The 20,052-nt window shown below is 42.3% G+C and overlaps 3 protein-coding genes across 3 annotated transcripts; all 3 read left to right on the forward strand.

Annotated features, from left to right (window-relative positions):
- Positions 1-222: 222 nt before the first annotated feature.
- LOC310997817 (NLR family CARD domain-containing protein 3-like) lies at positions 223-3,521 on the forward strand (the record flags this gene model as incomplete). The annotated part of the gene is made up of 6 exons (XM_083987621.1): positions 223-466; positions 563-661; positions 767-1,473; positions 1,507-2,444; positions 2,606-2,719; positions 3,077-3,521. The coding sequence occupies 6 exons, from the start codon at positions 223-225 to the stop codon at positions 3,267-3,269; spliced, it is 2,295 nt and encodes a 764-aa protein (XP_083843747.1). The 3' UTR covers positions 3,270-3,521.
- Positions 3,522-5,509: 1,988 nt separating this feature from the next.
- Positions 5,510-9,189, forward strand: LOC310997824 (NLR family CARD domain-containing protein 3-like). The gene is made up of 7 exons (XM_083987633.1): positions 5,510-5,561; positions 6,427-6,514; positions 6,711-6,959; positions 7,083-7,145; positions 7,268-7,413; positions 7,960-8,927; positions 9,073-9,189. The coding sequence occupies exons 3-7, from the start codon at positions 6,716-6,718 to the stop codon at positions 9,143-9,145; spliced, it is 1,494 nt and encodes a 497-aa protein (XP_083843759.1). The 5' UTR covers positions 5,510-5,561; positions 6,427-6,514; positions 6,711-6,715; the 3' UTR covers positions 9,146-9,189.
- An 8,996-nt stretch (positions 9,190-18,185) lies between these two features.
- LOC310997831 (NLR family CARD domain-containing protein 3-like) lies at positions 18,186-19,545 on the forward strand (the record flags this gene model as incomplete). Its single annotated transcript, XM_083987647.1, has 3 exons — positions 18,186-18,922; positions 19,082-19,198; positions 19,386-19,545. The coding sequence occupies 3 exons, from the start codon at positions 18,186-18,188 to the stop codon at positions 19,543-19,545; spliced, it is 1,014 nt and encodes a 337-aa protein (XP_083843773.1).
- Between the last annotated feature and the right edge of the window lie 507 nt (positions 19,546-20,052).

Consider the following 20,052-nt stretch of genomic DNA (forward strand, 5'->3'; position numbering starts at 1 on the left):
TCGAAGCTGTGAGTAACACTGATGTTTGTCCTGTGTAAAGATGGAGGGAAGCTCATATTTATCCTACCATTGTTAAATGTATTTATTAATCAACCAGGGATGTGATGGCTCTAGATAGTGTCACACATCCCACCATGATGAATTGTTGTAATCTGTAACTTTCATTCTTGGTGAAAAGTGTCACTGAGCTCTAAAACCATCTGATTCTGTCAGGCAGCAAAGATGGAGCCGTCTGTGAAGGAGCAGCTGCTGCACATTTTGCAGAATTTGGGGGACCCTCAGCTGGAAAGCTTCCAGTGGTACCTGCAGGATGATGACTTACTGGGCGGTTTCCCTGCCATCAAAAGGTGTGATGTGGAGGGTGCAAAAAGAGAGAAGACGGTGGACTTGATGGTCGGCATGTACACTACGGAGAAAGCTCTGCAGGTGGCGAGGTTCATTCTGAAGAAGCTTGGAATTAATGAAGGTCAGTCATGGGAAGTGCAGCAAGTTTGTAACCATTTCCACACAGAGGACAAAGTAAACAGGGTTGGTTGATTAAAGATTCCTTTTCCTCCAACAGGAAAATGGTCACAAGTTTGGCCTCAAGATCCGTCAGCCTCAGCCTCAGCAGCAGCAGCAGCAGCAGCAGCAGCAGCAGCAGCAGGTAAAGTTCAGAACAGTACAACAATCCAAATATTTCTGTCTATGTTGAGACTAATTTCACAGAGATCTGTTGTGACCAGACCTTTACCATGTTTTATTATCTGTTTTTTTTTTCATTCAGAAGCTCTTCACAAATGCCAGCCTAAACTTAAACACAACCTGAGGAAGAAGTTCAAGTGTGTGTTTGAGGGCATCGCTAAAGCAGGAAACCCAACCCTCCTGAACCAGATCTACACAGAGCTCTACATCACAGAGGGAGGGACTGGAGAGGTCAATGATGAACATGAGGTCAGAAAGATTGAAACAGCTTCAAAGAAACCAGATGGAGCTGAAACAACCATCAGACAAGAAGACATCTTTAAAGCCCCACCTGGAAGAGAAGAAGCAGTCAGAACAGTGATGACGATGGGACTGGCTGGAATTGGTAAGACAGTCTTGATACAGAAGTTCACTCTGGACTGGGCTGAAGACAAAACCAACCAGGACATACACTTCACATTTCCCTTCACCTTCAGAGAGCTGAATGTGCTGAAGGAGAAAAAGTTCAGCTTGGTGGAACTTGTCCATCACTTCTTCTCTGAAACCAAAGAAGCAGGAATCTGCAGCTTTGATCAGTTCCAGGTGGTCTTCATCTTTGACGGTCTGGATGAGTGTCGACCTCCTCTGGACTTCTACAACACTGAGATCCTGACTGATGTGACAGAGTCCACCTCAGTGGACGTGCTGCTGACCAACCTCATCAGGGGGAAACTACTTCCCTCTGCTCGCCTCTGGATAACCACACGACCTGCAGCGGCCAATCAGATCCCTCCTGAGTGTGTTGACATGGTGACAGAGGTCAGAGGGTTCACTGACCCACAGAAGGAGGAGTACTTCAGGAAGAGGTTCAGAGATGAGGATCAGGCCAGAGAGATCATCGCCCACATCAAGACCTCACGAAGCCTCCACATCATGTGCCACATCCCAGTCTTCTGCTGGATCACTGCTACAGTTCTGGAGGAGCTGTTGAAGACCAGAGAGGGAGGAGAGCTGCCCAAGACCCTGACTGAGATGTACATCCACTTCCTGGTAGTTTATCTGAAACTGAAGAACATCAAGTACGATGGAAGAACTGGTACAGATCCACACTGGAGTCCAGAGAGCAGGAAGATGATTGAGACTCTTCGAGAGCTTGCTTTTGAGCAGCTGCAGAAAGGAAACCTGATCTTCTATGAGTCAGACCTGACAGAGTGTGGCATCGATATCAGAGCAGCCTCAGTTTACTCAGGAGTGTTCACACAGATCTTTAAAGAGGAGAGCGGCCTGTACCAGGACAAGGTGTTCTGCTTCGTCCATCTGACTGTTCAGGAGTTTCTGGCTGCTCTTCATGTCCATCTGACCTTCATCAACTCTGGACTCAACCTGATGTCACAACAACAACCAACATCGCAAAGATTGACCATAAGAAAATGTAAAACAAGAGAAGGTACATTTCTAGACTTCTACCAGAGCGCTGTAGACACAGCCTTACGGAGTCCAAATGGACACCTGGACTTGGTTCTCCGCTTCCTCCTGGGTCTTTCCTTGAAGACCAATCAGAGTTTCCTACGAGGTCTGCTGACACAGACAGGAAGCTGCTCTGAAACAAATGAGGAAATAATCCAGTACATCAAGGGAAAGATCAAAGAGAAACTTTCGTCAGAGAAGGTCTTCAGTCTGTTTGAATGTCTGCATGAACTGAAGGATCCTTCTCTACAGGAGGAGATTCAACGGTACCTGGATTCAGAGAAAGAGAAAACAACGGAATCTCACTCTCATTAGTAAGTAACTGGGCAAAGAAAAAATAATTTGTATTGATGCTCATTCATTCTTTTCTGTGAGCAGCTTTAACATGTCAGAGAGAAGCTCTGCTGTCTTCAACTCCTAGTTCTCTAGTCTGAGAAACATGGACCTTACATGTGTCTTTTATGTTTCTGTCTAGTATGTTGGCCCGTGCATTACAGAGGTTAGGGGAAGAACTGGATGGGAACATTGAATTACAGAGGATGATTAATGACTCCGCCCTTGAACCCCAACAGAAACAGATCATTCTCTGGTAAGTTAAATCTTTGTGATGGAGAAATCTATACCAATCTAATCAGGTTTATAGCAGATTTAAAACAACTTGAGGTGACGAAAGAACTGTACAAAGTTTAGTTGAAGACAAGGTGAGTAAACTGACAAACAGATAAAATGCAGGATAACAACAATAAGATACAAAGCAATATTAAAGAAGGTAAATTAAAAAAACTAAATCAAATGTATAGATATAGGCTAACAACCCTACTTTACAGTATGACATCACGGTGTTACTGCAGCTGCATGTAATATTGTTATTTCTCTCAGACTCTGATGCACACGTCTCTACTCAACAACTTTGACACAGTTTTAACATATTGTCCCTTTTTTGCAGGAATCTTCTCTTGAATCTTCTCCGGTGTAATTCCTGGAAATTATGTGCCTCTGATGTAATACCTCCTCCTTGTGTTCACTTGCTCTCTGTTATGGGGTCACATGTCATCATGGACTTACTGATGCACAGGCCGTCAACGTGGGGTGCTATTGTCGCCATTATTTATGTGAATATCCGGCGTTTATTTCGCTAGAGCAATGGAACGTTTGTGGGAGAGAGGGAGGAGTTTCAAATAGCAAAGATCCACAGGTTGGATTCAAACCCATTGCTGCTGCAATAAGGATTCGACCTATAAACTCTGTGATATTCAGTGTCATGAAATGTCATATTTAGATATCTATGCCTCTTCAGTTCTGGAATTTTTACACAACATTGATTGCTGTTTTTGGTTCATTAGGCCTATTTCATTGTATGAATAATTATTTTTCTACTTAAATCACTACAGTTTTTCCCACCAAAATAAATAAAGTGGTAGAAATGACTTTTGTGGAAATGATATTTTGTTCATCATATAACACTGAGTTGGAGTTGGTTGGAGTGGGGAATGATGTCACAGCTGAGTCCACTGTGTTCCAGTTATTCATAAGTGAAGCTCAGTAGAACAATATGTGATTAGTCTCCGCTGTTATCTGTTCTTACTTATACAGTTTGCATGCATGGCTGTAACTACCATTGAGGACACCGAGATCATGACCTCGGTATTTTTTTCGGCCTAATTAATGAAATGAAAAATAAATAATATAAAAAAAATGTGCGGTGAAAGTAGGAGGCAGGAGTCAGGACAGATGGACGGTGATCAGTGACTCCTCTCTTCTCCATAACAACAATTCTGGTAGGCCTATAATGCTCTTGTTTATTGACGCACTCACACACGCCGATGTTTACTGTTTTCTGGTCACGGGAGGGGAAAAAAGCGATTCATTCAGAAAAAGAAGCGAGTGATACAGCGCGTAGCGGAGCCTGCGTGCTGCGTCAGGAGACACATGATAAATAGACCTGTTGAAGAAAAGACTTTTATAAATTAATGCATCAGTAAAGTACTAGGAAATAAACTCCAGTACAAACAAACTTTCACTGTAGAGTTGTTGTTGTTGTTATGAATAAAAAACGGAAACAGACTCTGAGGCTCAATTGTCACGCTACGTTGGCGACATCTAGTGGTCGCAATCCTGAACTGCAACACGTTGGCTGTATTACAGTTTTTCTCAATTGCTAAAACACTAAACCCTATTGTCTGAACCAAATTCTCAGTTGCCTGAACCCACTGATTGAATCAGTCACTCTTTTGGAAAAACCATCAGCACTTTTCACCTGTTTAGACACAACTTACCAACACATTTTCATTGGGATGCACCTGTGTTGCATAATGCTGAGCACAGGTGGCAAAAGTCAAACACAACTAAAGCTCCGGTTGAACACAACAACTCAAAATTGATCACACTTGTGTCCAATGATGTGAGGGCACATATACTGTAAGCCAGTTCAGGATGAAGTCCTGTGGCCTGACCCAGTAGAGAAACGATGCTGTGGCTGAGTTGTGCACTTCTCATTTCTATATTTTTGTACTTTATTTTTACGCAGGCCTACTGCATACAAGTGCTAAATGCCCAAGATTTCTGTTTGTTTTTATACTGTACAAGTGCTACGTGTAAAATGCACAGGATTTTTTTTTTTTTTTTTTTAACTTTTTTTCTTACTGTACTATGTACAAGTGCTAAATGCACAGGTTTTTTGTTTTGCAAGAGGAGAAGATGAGAGACAACAGGGTGAAGGAAGAAAGGATGAGGGAGGGAGGGAGGGATGAACTGGGAAGAAAAAAGAAGAAGGAAGGAAAAGGGGATGAAATTAATGTGGGGAGGGAAGGAGGAGGGTGAAAGAAAGGGAATGAGAGAAGTGCTACAGTAAATGCACAGGTTTTTTGTTTTGCAACATGCATTTAGCCTACAGTGAACAATAAACATTTATTTCTACAGCTTCATGTCCTGAGCATTGTGTTTTCTATTTTTCTATGTAGTGTTTAGTGTCTGCTCAGTAATGTTTTTAATTTTGATTGGCTTGGGGCACGATTTGACAACATAGTTCAGTTCTGGGCACAGATTAAACTGTTTTGAGGTGAAAGTTTGGTTTTGCAAGAAGAGTCTGAGGTTTTGTGAATGTAGCTTGAAAATTGGGGTTTGTGTTCACAGTTTAGAGAAAATGAGAGAAGCTTTCGAGAAATGTGTCTTAGCAATCGAGAAAAACTGGTAACGCAAGCTTGTTTTTAAGCTGTAGAAATACAGAAAAAGTGACAAGCCTGCATGTGTCTGACATCATCATAAACAACATTAATTGAAATATGTTAAAACCAAACGGTTACCTGTCATCTTATTGTTAAAATGTGCTCGTTCTCTTCCTGTTCCTGACTCAGAAGAGGAAGTAGTTTAACCTGCAGGGCTCGAGTGAAGACGTCCTTCTGCTGCTGTTTGGACTGAGATAAGCCTGCGGAGTAAGTTTAGTCCGTTTGTTAACTTTAACTTTTATGACGTAGGCTATTTCAGTCTGTGTGATGTTAATAGAGGATAATTTCAAATAGATTTGTTTGTCCAATCGGGAACAAGTTACAAGGATCTGGGTTAGGATCACAGCACACACACACTGACCACTCCCTATGCTTAACATTAGATTCATGAAACTAGTTAGACTTTTAAAATATTGTACTTGCACTTTTCTTAACTTGTTTTTTTCTATTTTAGCATAGGGGGGCTGGCAATGGAAATTAGATTGGTAGCCAGAATTGGGTACATTTACATTTTATTTTAAAATGTGTATCAATGTACATTGTCCCTCTCTATCAAATAAAACTGAATTGAATTGAATTGAATTAAATATTGAGAATCTGTCTTCAAACAAAATGAATCAACATGAAATTGTTGATGTTGAAACTGTTTATGTATGTTCATATGTCTCAGACTAGGTGGCATCCAACATCTGTTGGTTCATGTTTATTGATGGAAGAAGAAGAAGAAGTCCCACGAAAAGTAAGTTATTGACTTTGGCAGCAGTTTGGATCACAACTATTATTCACACATATTCATAAGTGAAGCTCAGTTGAACAATATGTGATTAGTCTCCACTGTTATCTGTTCTTAGTTCTACGGTTTGCACGTTGACTCTGTCTGAACTCTCAGACTCTGCATGGCTCAGTAGATTACGTAAGTGAACCAGGAAGTTGCTCAACAGAATAAGTTCATGATCTGACTCAGTGTCACAGTGAAGTGAAATGATCTCTTCCAGTGCTGTAGTCTAATCTTCCAGTGTTATACCTGCGTATGACATAGACTACACCACTGATCTCTTCCATCTTTCAGCAGTCGTCACACCCATGGAGGTGACACTGTGGTGTCTGAGGAGCTGAGTGAACACTGAGATACCGTCTGTCTGCTGTCGGCCATCGAAGCTGTGAGTAACACTGATGTTTGGAGGATGGAGGAAAGCTCATATTGGTCCTACCATTGTTAATGTATTTATCAGCCAGGGATGTGATGGCTCTAGATAGGGTCACACTTCACACCATGACGAATTGTTGTAATCTGGACCTTTCATTCTTGGTGAAAAGTGTCACTGAGCTCTAAAACCATCTGATTCTGTCAGGCAGCAAAGATGGAGCCGTCTGTGAAGGAGCAGCTGCTGCACATTTTGCAGAATTTGAGAAATAAAGAGCTGGACCGCTTCCAGTGGTACCTGCAGGATGATGACTTAATGGGCGGTTTCCCTGCCATCAAAAAGTGTTATGTGGAGGATGCAAGCAGAGAGAAGACAGTGGACTTGATGGTCAGCATGTACACTACTGAGAAAGCTCTGCAGGTGGCGAGGTTCATTCTGAAGAAGCTTGGAATTAACGAAGGTCAGTCATGGGAAGTGCAGCCAGGGTTTTACCTTTGTTAAACCTCTTGGCTTTGTAACTATTTGCACACAGTGGACAAAGTAAACTGGGTTGGTTGATTAAAGATTCCATTTCCTCCAACAGGAAAATTGTCACAAGTTTGGCCTCAAGACCCGACAGCCTCAGCCTCAGCAGCAGCAGCAGCAGGTAAAGTTCAGAACAGTACAACAATCCAAATATTTCTGTCTATGTTGAGACTAATTTCACAGAGATCTGTTGTGACCAGACCTTTACCATGTTTTATTATCTGGTGTTTATTCATCCAGAAGCTCTTCACAAATGCCAGCCTAAACTGAAACACAACCTGAGGAAGAGGTTCCAGTGTGTGTTTGAGGGCATCGCTAAAGCAGGAAACCGAACCCTCCTTAACCAGATCTACACAGAGCTCTACATCACAGAGGGAGGGACTGGAGAGGTCAGTGATGAACATGAGGTCAGATGTATTGAAGCAGCGTCCAGGAAACCAGATGAGGCTGAAACAACCATCAGACAAGAAGACATCTTTAAAGCCCCACCTGGAAGAGATGAACCAATCAGAACAGTGATGACAATGGGAATGGCTGGAATTGGTAAGACAGTCTTGATACAGAAGTTCACTCTGGACTGGGCTGAAGACAAAGCCAACCAGGACACACACTTCACATTTCCCTTCACCTTCAGAGAGCTGAATGTGCTGAATGAGAAGAAGTTCAGCTTGGTGGAACTTGTCCATCACTTCTTCACTGAAACCAAAGAAGCAGGAATCTGCAGCTTTGATCAGTTCCAGGTCGTCTTCATCTTTGACGGTCTGGACGAGTGTCGACTTCCTCTGGACTTCTACAACACTGAGATCCTGACTGATGTGACAGAGTCCACCTCAGTGGACGTGCTGCTGACCAACCTCATCAGGGGGAAACTGCTTCCCTCTGCTCGCCTCTGGATAACCACACGACCTGCAACAGCCAATCAAATCCCTCCTGAGTGTGTTGACATGGTGACAGAGGTCAGAGGGTTCACAGACTCACAGATGGAGGAGTACTTCAGGAAGAGGTTCAGAGATAAGGAGCAGGCCAGAAAGATCATCTCCCACATCAAGACCTCACGAAGCCTCCACATCATGTGCCACATCCCAGTCTTCTGCTGGATCACTGCTACAGTTCTGGAGAAGCTGTTGAAGACCAGAAGGAGAGGAGGGCTGCCCAAGACCCTGACTGAGATGTACATCCACTTCCTGGTGGTTCATCTAAAACTGAAGAACATCAAGTATGATGGAAGAACTGGTACAGATCCACACTGGAGTCCAGAGAGCAGGAAGATGATTGAGACTCTGGGAAAACTGGCTTTTGAGCAGCTGCAGAAAGGAAACCTGATCTTCTATGAATCAGACCTGACAGAGTGTGGCATCGATATCACAGCAGCCTCAATGTACTCAGGAGTGTTCACACAGATCTTTAAAGAGGAGAGCGGCCTGTACCAGGACAAGGTGTTCTGCTTCGTCCATCTGAGTGTTCAGGAGTTTCTGGCTGCTCTTCATGTTCATCTGACCTTCATCAACTCTGGACTCAACCTGATGTCTGAACAACAACCAACCTCCCAAAGACTGACCACAAGAGAAGGTACATTTCTAGACTTCTACCAGAGCGCTGTAGACACCGCCTTACAGACTCCAAATGGACACCTGGACTTGGTTCTCTCCTTCCTCCTGGGTCTTTCCCTGAAGACCAATCAGAGTTTCCTACGAGGACTGCTGACACAGACAGGAAGCTGCTCTGAAACAAACAAGGAAATAATCCAGTACATCAAGAGAAAGGTCAAAGAGAAACTGCCTCCAGAGAAGGTCTTCAGTATGTTTGAATGTCTGCATGAACTGAAGGATCCTTTTCTACAGGAGGAGATTGAGCTGTACCTGGATTCAGAGAAAAAGAAAGCAGAACAATCTGCTGTTAATGAGTAAGTAACTGGTCTGGGGAAAAATGGGAATTATATTCATGATTTCTTCTAAGGTGTAACCTTTCAGAGAGGAGCTGTGGAGCTCTGTACTCACCTCCAGTCTGACAGACTTGGTCCTTACATGGTTTGTTTGTGTTTCTTTCAGAAACTTGCAACAAATGTTACAGATAATCGGCGACGAACTGCGAGATAATGATGACGCTGAACGCCACAGGTAACTGTACCCTTCCTGGTATGTCACTTCGATGTAATGGATAACTGGATAAATATGAAACATTTTTATATCAATTGGAGTCTGCCAAAGAGCTTTACAAATTTAGTAAAAGTCAAAGGGAGTTGAATTACGACCAAAGAAAAGACATGAATAATATCAAGGATAACATACAAGGTAATATCAAAATAAAAAAGACGAAGTCTCAAAAGTAAAGCAAACGTTTTTTAGAGTGTGATTTGGAGGGTGTTCCTACAACTGAATAATATTGGTATTTCCGAACATAGCATTTATCTCAGACTTTGTGTCAGAGTTGTTGAGTAGAGATGTGTGCATCAGTTGTAACATCTTTTCCCTTTTTTTCAGGAAACTACAAAAGCGGCAATGTGCTGTGATGTAATACCTCCTCCTTGTGTTTACTTGCTCTCTGTTATGGGGTCACATGTCATCATGGACTTACTGATGTAGGCTACAGGCCGTCAAGGTGGGGTGGTATTGTCTCCATTGTTTATCTGAATATCTGGCGTTTATTTCACTAGAGCAATGGAGAGAGACAGGAATGTTTGTGGGAGAGAGGGAGGAGTTTCAAATAGCAAAGATCCACAGGTTGGATTCAAACCCATTGCAGCTGCATTTAGGATTAGGCCTATATAGTACACTCTGTGATATTCAGTGTCATGAAGTGTCATGAAGTGTCATATTTAGATATCTGTGCCTCTTTTATAACTGGCAACAGTTCTGGATTTTTTTACACAACAGTGGTTGCTGTTTTGGTTAATTATTTAATTGTATGAATGATTATTTTTCTATATATGCCACAACAAATTTTCCCACCAAAATAAATAAAGTGGTAGAAATGACTTTTGTGGAAATTATATTTTGTTGAATCATATAACGCTGAGTTGGAGTTGGTTGGAGTGGGGAATGATGTCACAGCTGGGTCGACTGTGTTCCAGTTATGTGTGGGTAACAAGCCAGTAAACAAATATTTTGTTTGCTATTTTCATTGTTAGCATTGCTAATACCAGCTGATAGCGACAGTGTGATCGTTTGTGCAACATGACAACAAGAACATGTCTACAGGTAGGAGTTGTTAGGAGTAATTAAATGTAGGAGATGAAGTGACATAGCTGTTGCTACACAAGAACTCAAAGTAGAGATTAACTTTACAGAGTTGATATAGTGGTATTTATTAAAATCTAATCAAAATATTGTCATAGTGTTTGATTTGATAGACTGAAACGGTAATTTAATTAAACTTGAGAAAACATGGAAATACACAGGCCAACTGGAGACAATATTTAAATATCATTACAACTTAATGTTTCTGTAAAGTCCTGGTAAATGAACACCAGTAGAAACAGTGCAGCTGACCTGCAAACTGAACATCTTTTGTTATATGATTGAATACCGGAAACAGACTCTCGGGCTCAACTGTACGTGTCTTTGGCGCCATCTGGTGGCCGGAAAACGGAACGGCACCACGTTGTATTTACAGAGTTTTTTTCCCCCCCGAACCATAACTGTAAATACGGAAAAGAAAAATAACCCCATGTGTGTCTGACATCATCACAAGCAACAATAAATGAAAAATCAACCAGTAATGTTCCAATTAGTTGTGGAAATCAGCACAGTGGTTCAGTGTTGTATGTTGACCAGTGACAGAGTGTGAAGATGAATTTCCCTGGTCTATCTATCTTCTCTTCCGCTTCCCCTTCCCACCGGAAGTAGTTCGCTTGTTAAACCGGTAAGGTTACTCTGCAGGTCTGGAGTGAAGACGGTACCTCTTTTGCTGCTGCTGTTTGGACTGTGATTAAAGGGTAAGTTTAGTTTGTTTGACACGTTAACTTTATCTTTATCTTTAAGGACTTGATTCAGACTGTGTGTTGTGTTTATAGAGGAGACGGGACTGTTGTAACCCGGGTAAATTCCAACTGCATTAGGAACAAGTCACAGCAATCTGGGTTATGAAACTAATGTGTCCTGAATTTCAACACACTGTCACTTGCTTCACTAACTGAATTGACAGGAAATTACTTTTTTCTGCCCTAGATGTGTCAGACCAGATGAGATCCAACATCTGTTGGGTCATGTTTATTGATGTAAGCAGAAGAAGTCCCACATAGAGTAAGTTATATTGACTTTGGCAGCAGTTTAGATAACAATTGTTCACACATATTCATAAGTGGAGCTCAGTTGAACAATATGTGATTAGTCTCTACTGTTATCTGTTCTTAGTTCTACAGTTTGGACTTTGACTCTGTCTGAACTCTCAGACTTTACATGGCTCAGTAGATTAAGTGAACCAGGAAGTAGCTCAACAGAATAAGTTTATGATCTGACCAAGTGTCACTCAGTCAGTCACAGCTTTTTAGGTACACTTTTCATAACTGTACCATAGACTATAGTTAGCCTACATAGTTTTGTTGTAGTGGGTAAGTTCATGTATTTTCAGTGGGTATACTTATACCTGCGTATGACATAGACTACATCACTGATCTCTTCCATCTTTCAGCAGTCGTCACACCCATGGAGGTGACACTGTGGTGTCTGAGGAGTGAACACTGAGATGCCGTCTGTCTGCTGTCAGCCATCGAAGCTGTGAGTAACACTGATGTTTGTCCTGTGTAAAGATGGAGGAAAGCTCATATTTATCCTACCATTGTTAAATGTATTTATTAATCAGCCAGGGATGTGATGGCTCTAGATAGGGTCACACTTCCTACCATGACGAATTGTGTAATCTGGATCTTTCATTCTTGGTGAAATCGTCACTGAGATCTAAAACCATCTGATTCTGTCAGGCAGCAAAGATGGAGCCGTCTGTGAAGGAGCAGCTTCTGCACATTTTGCAGAATTTGAGAAATAAAGAGCTGGACCGCTTCCAGTGGTACCTGCAGGATGATGACTTAATGGGCGGTTTCCCTGCCATCAAAAAGTGTCATGTGGAGGATGCAAGCAGAGAGAAGACGGTGGACTTGATGGTCGGCATGTACACTGAAAAAGCTCTGCAGGTGGCGAGGTTCATTCTGAAGAAGCTTGGAATTAATGAAGGTCAGTCTTGGGAAGTGCCTCCAGTGTTTTACGTTTGTTAAACCTCTTGGCTTTGTAACTATTTGCACATGGAGGACAAAGTAAACTGGGTTGGTTGATTAAAGATTCATTTTTCTCTACCAGGAAAATGGTCACAAGTTTGGCCTCAAGACCCGACAGCCTCAGCCTCAGCAGCAGCAGCAGCAGCAGCAGGTAAAGTTCAGAGCAGTACAAGAAAAATATTTCTGTCTATGTTAAGATTCCACTGTGATCTGTTGTGACCAGACTTTTACCATGTTGTTCTATTATCTGTTGTTTGTACTTTCAGAAGCTCTTCACAAATGCCAGCCTAAACTGAAACACAACCTGAGGAAGAGGTTCCAGTGTGTGTTTGAGGGCATCGCTAAAGCAGGAAACCCAACCCTCCTGAACCAGATCTACACAGAGCTCTACATCACAGAGGGAGGGACTGGAGAGGTCAATGATGAACATGAGGTCAGAAAGATTGAAACAGCTTCAAAGAAACCAGATAGAGCTGAAACAACCATCAGACAAGAAGACATCTTTGAAGTCCCACCTGGAAGAGATGAACCAATCAGAACAGTGATGACGATGGGCGTGGCTGGAATTGGTAAGACAGTCTTGATACAGAAGTTCACTCTGGACTGGGCTGAAGACAAAACCAACCAGGACATACACTTCACATTTCCCTTCACCTTCAGAGAGCTGAATGTGCTGAAGGAGAAAAAGTTCAGCTTGGTGGAACTTGTTCATCACTTCTTCTCTGAAACCGAAGAAGCAGGAATCTGCAGGTTTGATCAGTTCCAGGTCGTCTTCATCTTTGACGGTCTGGACGAGTGTCGACTTCCTCTGGACTTCCACAACACTGAGATCCTGACTGATGTGACAGAGTCCACCTCAGTGGACGTGCTGCTGACCAACCTCATCAGGGGGAAACTGCTTCCCGCAGCTCGCCTCTGGATAACCACAAGACCTGCAGCAGCCAATCAGATCCTTCCTGAGTGTGTTGACATGGTGACAGAGGTCAGAGGGTTCACTGACCCACAGAAGGAGGAGTACTTCAGGAAGAGGTTCACAGATGAGGAGCAGGCCAGAAAGATCATCTCCCACATCAAGAGATCACGAAGCCTCCACATCATGTGCCACATCCCAGTCTTCTGCTGGATAACTGCTACAGTTCTGGAGAAGCTGTTGAAGACCAGAGAGGGAGGAGAGCTGCCCAAGACCCTGACTGAGATGTACATCCACTTCCTGGTAGTTCAACTGAAACTCAAGAACATCAAGTATGATGGAAGAACCAGTACAGATCAACACTGGAGTCCAGAGAGCAGGGAGATGATTGAGACTCTTAGAGAGCTTGCTTTTGAGCAGCTGCAGAAAGGAAACCTGATCTTCTATGAATCAGACCTGAGAGAGTGTGGCATCGATATCAGAGCAGCCTCAATGTACTCAGGAGTGTTCACACAGATCTTTAAAGAGGAGAGCGGCCTGTACCAGGACAAGGTGTTCTGCTTCGTCCATCTGAGTGTTCAGGAGTTTCTGGCTGCTCTTCATGTCCATCTGACCTTCATCAACTCTGGACTCAACCTGATGTCACAACAACAACCAACATCACAAAGACTGACCACAAGAGAAGGTACATTTCTAGACTTCTATCAGAGCGCTGTAGACACAGCCTTACAGAGTCCAAATGGACACCTGGACTTGGTTCTTCGCTTCCTCCTGGGTCTTTCACTGAAGACCAATCAGAGTCTCCTACGAGGTCTGCTGACACAGACAGGAAGCTGCTCTGAAACAAATGAGGAAATAATCCAGTACATCAAGGGAAAGGTCAGAGAGAAACTGCCTCCAGAGAAGGTCTTCAGTCTGTTCGAATGTCTGCATGAGCTGATGGATCCTTCTCTACAGGAGGAAATTCAACGGTACCTGGATTCAGAGAAAGTGAAAGCAGCAAAGAAATCGGCTGCTAACAGGTAAGTAACTGGGCTGAGAAAAAAAGCTATTGTAATTATGATAATCGGAGAAAAGCTGTGGAGCTCTGCCCTGTCCTCAGCTTCCAGTTCTTCAGTCTGAGTTACCTGGACCTTACATCTATTTCTATTTCTGTTTCTTTCTAGAATGTTTTCCCAGATATTACAGAAGATAGCCGACGATCTACAGAAGAAAAGCTCGTTTGAGGCGTTGATGGATAAGCTCAGTGCTGAAGCACACAGGAACGTGATCGTGGGGTATGTAGTGTCTTTCTACAGCAGCGCTTATTCAGGCTGATTCACGTTGCACCTTTAAAACAATTGGACTTCATCAAAGAGCTGTACAAGTTTTAGTTTAAGGCAAAGTGAATAAAGTAACATCATTAGTAAAAGCACAAATAATAGAAAAGACATGAATACCAACAATAAGATGATAAGATACAAGACAATAAAAGGGAAATTAAAAGACATTTTTGGAGCGTCATATAGCTCACTGGGTTGAGCCGGCGCCACATAGGCAAAAGTCCTCACTGTAACTGCCCTGGTTCAATTCCCAACTTTGATGTCAATTAAAGGCAAAAAGTCCCCCCAAAAAAACTTAAAGGAAAAAAAAAGGTTATCAATCAGTTGAGTTGAAATTTAAAATGAGTCTAAATTCTGCTTCTCAAACCAACATTAAGTGAAACTTTACTGTAAAATGTTGGAGGGGATTACTACAACTGCATGTCATATCGGTATATCTAAGCATAGAAATAAATTCTTACTTTGATGCACACGTCTCTTCTCAACAACTCTGACACAGTTTTAACATCTTATCCCTTTTTTCAGGAATCTTCTGTGTAATTCCTGGCAGTCATGTGCATCTGATGTAATACCTCCTCCGTGTGTTCACTTGCTCTCTGTTATGGTTTCACATGGCATCGTGGACTTCCTGATATGCGGGCCGTGGAGATGGAATGAGATTGTCACCATTATTTTTTGGAATATCCAACGTTTATTTCGCTAGTGCAGAGACAAGAAAGTCAGTGGGAGAGAGGGAGGAGTTTGAAACAGCAAAGATCCACAGGTTGGATTCAAACCATTGCAGCTGCATTTAGGATTAGGCCTATATGGTATACTCTGTGATATTCAGATTGTTGTATTGGTTCATTATTTAAATGTATGAACAGTTATTTTTCTATTTAAATCACTATATTTTATTCCACCAAAATAAATAAAGTGGTAGAAATGACTTTTGTGGAAATTATGTTTTGTTAAATCATATAACACTGAGTTGGAGTTGGTTGGAGCTCAGAATGGTGTCACAGCTGAGTTGCCAGTTTTCCAGGGCAACAAGTCAGTAAACAACCATTTTGTCAGCTATTTTGTTAGCATTGTTATCTAATATAGCTACACACTACGTGATAGGCTAGTTTCTGCAACATGTCTACAGGTAGAAGTTGTTAGGAATAATTAAATGTAGTAGAAGAGGTGATATAATCTCTGCTACACAAGCTCTCAAAGTAGAGATTCACACATCAGAGTTGATCTATTCATTCAAATCTAATTAAAACATTGTAATCATGTTTGATTTGATAGACTGAAATGGGAATGTAGGCCTAATCAAACTTGATGAGACATGAATAATAATACACAGTACTACTGCAGACTTTAAATGTGACAACGTAATGTTTCTGTTAGGTCCTAGAAAATTAACACCAGTAGTAACGGTGCAGTTTACCTGTAAAATCACCTCTCTGTTATTTTTATCATGATATTAAGAGCAGAAACGGATTCTGGGGCTCAACTGTCACATTTCTTTGGCGACATCTAGTGGCCGGAAACCGGAACTACAACACATTGCTTGTATTTACACGAGTTGGTTTTTTAACCGTAACTGTAAATATGGAGAGAAAGAAAAGCCCATGTGTTTCTGACATCATCACAAGCAACAAAAAAATAAAAAAAATGAATTGGTAATGTTGTAAGTAGTTGTGGAAATCTGCTCCTCCTCCTCTTCCGCTTCCCCTTTCACCTACAGGACGTAGTTCACCTGTCAAACCGGTTCCTCAGGTGTCGAGAAGACGGTAGGCTACTTCTGCTGTTGTTTGGACTGTGATTAAAGGGTAAGTTTAGTTTGTTTGACACATTAACTTTATCTTGATCTTTAAGGACGTAATTCAGAGTGTGTTTAATGTTTATAGAGAAGACGGGGCGGTTGTAACCCGGGTCAGTTCAAACTGCTTTGTTTGTCCAATCAGGAACAAGTTACAGCAACCTGGGTTAGCAGTCATAACAACAACACATTCATACCAGTTATGTGAAGAAGTCAATCAAATGACGTCTGTCTGCTGTCGGCCATCACTGCTGTGAGTCACATCAATGTTTGTCCTATGTAAAGATGGAGCTCAGATTCATCCTACCATTGTTAAATGTATTTATTAATCCACCAGGGATGTAATGGCACTACATTTTTGTCACACCCCCTACCATGATGAATTATGGTATCATTCTTGGTGGAAAAAGTGTCACTGAGCTCTAAAACCATCTCTGTCAGGTGGCAAAGATGGAGCCGTCTGTGAAGGAGCAGCTTCTGCACATTTTGAAGGATTTGGGAAATAAAGAGCTGGACCGCTTCCAGTGGTACCTGCAGGATCCTGACTTACTGGGTGGTTTCCCTGCCATCAAAAGGTGTCATGTGGAGGATGCAAGCAGAGAGAAGACGGTGGACTTGATGTTCGGCATGTACACTGAGAAAGCTCTGCAGGTTGCGTGGTTCATTCTGAAGAAGCTTGGAATTAATGAAGGTCAGTCATGGAAAGTGCAGCCAGGGTTTTACGTTTGTTAAACCTCTTGGTTTTGTGACTATTTGCACACAGTGGACAAAGTAAACTGGGTTGGTTGATTAAAGACTAATTTTCCTCCAACAGGAAAATGGTCACAAGTTTGGCCTCAAGATCCGTCAGCCTCAGCAGCAGCAGCAGCAGCAGCAGGTAAAGTTCAGAACAGTACAAGAATCCAAAAAATTCTGTCTATGTTGAGACTAATTTCACCGAGATCTGTTGTGACCAGACCTTTACCATGTTGTTCTATTATCTGTTGTTTGTACTTTCAGAAGCTCTTCACAAATGCCAGCCTAAACTGAAACACAACCTGAGGAAGAAGTTCAAGTGTGTGTTTGAGGGCATCGCTAAAGCAGGAAACCGAACCCTCCTGAACCAGATCTACACAGAGCTCTACATCACAGAGGGAGGGGTTGGAGAGGTCAATGATGAACATGAGGTCAGAAAGATTGAAACAGCATCCAGGAAACCAGATGGAGCTGAAACAACCATCAGACAAGAAGACATCTTTAAAGACCCACCTGGAAGAGATGAAGCAATCAGAACAGTGATGACAATGGGCGTGGCTGGAATTGGTAAGACAGTCTTGATACAGAAGTTCACTCTGGACTGGGCTGAAGACAAAACCAACCAGGACATACACTTCACATTTCCCTTCACCTTCAGAGAGCTGAATGTGCTGAAGGAGAAGAAGTTCAGCTTGGTGGAACTTGTCCATCACTTCTTCTCTGAAACCGAAGAAGCAGGAATCTGCAGCTTTGATCAGTTCCAGGTCGTCTTCATCTTTGACGGTCTGGACGAGTGTCGACTTCCTCTGGACTTCCACAACACTGAGATCCTGACTGATGTGACAGAGTCCACCTCAGTGGACGTGCTGCTGACCAACCTCATCAGGGGGAAACTGCTTCCCTCTGCTCGCCTCTGGATAACCACAAGACCTGCAGCAGCCAATCAGATCCCTCCTCAGTGTGTTGACATGGTGACAGAGGTCAGAGGGTTCACTGACCCACAGAAGGAGGAGTACTTCAGGAAGAGGTTCAGAGATGAAAGGCAAACCAGAAAGATCATCGCCCACATCAAGAGATCACAGAGCGTCCACATCATGTGCCACATCCCAGTCTTCTGCTGGATCACTGCTACAGTTCTGGAGAAGCTGTTGAAGACCAGAGAGGGAGGAGAGCTGCCCAAGACCCTGACTGAGATGTACATCCATTTCCTGGTGGTTCAACTGAAACTCAAGAACATCAAGTACGATGGAAGAACTGGTACAGATCCACACTGGAGTCCAGAGAGCAGGGAGATGATTGAGACTCTTCGAGAGCTTGCTTTTGAGCAGCTGCAGAAAGGAAACCTGATCTTCTATGAATCAGACCTGAGAGAGTGTGGCATCGATATCAAAGCAGCCTCAATGTACTCAGGAGTGTTCACACAGATCTTTAAAGAGGAGAGCGGCCTGTACCAGGACAAGGTGTTCTGCTTTGTCCATCTGACTGTTCAGGAGTTTCTGGCTGCTCTTCATGTCCATCTGACCTTCATCAACTCTGGACTCAACCTGATGTCCGAAAAACAACCAATATTCCAAAGACTGACCACAAGAAAAGGTACATTTCTAGACTTCTATCAGAGCGCTGTAGACACAGCCTTACAGAGTCCAAATGGACACCTGGACTTGGTTCTTCGCTTCCTCCTGGGTCTTTCCTTGAAGACCAATCAGAGTCTCCTACGAGGTCTGCTGACACAGACAGGAAGCTGCTCTGAAACAAATGAGGAAATAATCCAGTACATCAAGAGAAAGGTCAAAGAGAAACTGCCTCCAGAGAAGGTCTTCAGTCTGTTTGAATGTCTGCGTGAACTGAAGGATCCTTTTCTACAGGAGGAGATTCAGTGCTACCTGAAATTAGAGAAAGTGAAAGCAGCAAAGGGATCTGCTGCTCATAAGTAAGTAAAGGGAATGAGAAGAAAAATCAGTTGTGATCATGCTTATTATTGTTGTTGATAACACCTCAGAGAGAAGCTATGGGGCTCTGTCTGTCCTGTTCCCATTCCTCTAGTCTGAGATACCTGGACCTTACACTTCTCATCTGTGTCTCTTTCCAGAGTGTTGTTCCGGATATTACAGGAGGTAGTTACAGAAGGCCGTGCGAGGGACGAAAGCACCTATCTGGTGATTATGGACAAGGTCATTGGTCAACAACGCAGGAAAATGATCATGAGGTACGTAGAGTCTTACTGCAGACAGAACCTATTGAAATCAAGTCAGGTTTATCAATGTGACACCTTTAAGGACCTTGTTGGAGGTTATAACTACAGCTGTATGTAATACAGTGTATATCTAAGCATATTAGTTAACTAAATAAACATCTGCACATGTCTTCTGCTCAACGCCTTGTCCCTTTTTCAGGTATTTTTTCCAGTGGAGCTCCTGGCAGTTATGTGCATCCGATGTAATACCTCCTCTGTGTCTTCCGTTTCTCTCTTATACAGTCTCATATTTCATCATAGACATGCTGATACCAAGTCGGTCTTTTATTGAGGCGCTACTCTGGTATTTATTTCAATAAAACTGTGCAGAGAGACAGAAAAGTCAGTTGTAGAGAGAGAGGAGGTTGAAACCCATTGCAGCTTCATTTTGGATTACTTCTATGGTATGCTATCCTTTGAGACACTGTCACATTTAAATATTTATTTCTCATTTCTCGCATTTCTTTTACACTACAATGATTGTTGTCCAGTGTATATGTATATATGTGTATGTGTATCCAGTACCAATTATAAAAAATCTGTACATGATGAATCAATTCTTTGTATATTTTGCTGTTCACCACTGGACTGTACATGTTTCTGTACATGCTTATTTATTTATTTTACAAATATAGATTTTTATTGCTTCATATTTATTATTTGTGGTCTTTATTCCTTTCGCTGCTACAATACTGTACATTTCCACCAGAGTGGGAAAAATAAAGGAATGCCTTATCTTGTTTTATCTTATCTTGGTTAATTGTTTAATTAAAGGTGCCATATGTAAGAATGTGGCCAAAAACGGTTACTGCAGTCAAATTCAAAAC

This window comes from Trachurus trachurus (assembly GCF_905171665.1).
Source record: "Trachurus trachurus genome assembly, chromosome: 2".
In the NCBI taxonomy this organism is placed as follows: Eukaryota; Metazoa; Chordata; class Actinopteri; order Carangiformes; family Carangidae; genus Trachurus; species Trachurus trachurus.

What these genes read in the sequence shown, in the direction of transcription:
- LOC310997824 (XM_083987633.1), top strand. Translation starts at nt 6,716, where the DNA reads ATGGAGCCGTCTGTGAAGGAGCAGCTGCTGCACATTTTGCAGAATTTG. An exon ending in CAGAGGGAGGGACTGGAGAG is followed by an intron (nt 7,414 to 7,959) that starts GTCAGTGATGAA and finishes ATCCCTCCTGAG; the next exon opens with TGTGTTGACATGGTGACAGA. An exon ending in GAACAATCTGCTGTTAATGA is followed by an intron (nt 8,928 to 9,072) that starts GTAAGTAACTGG and finishes TGTTTCTTTCAG; the next exon opens with AAACTTGCAACAAATGTTAC.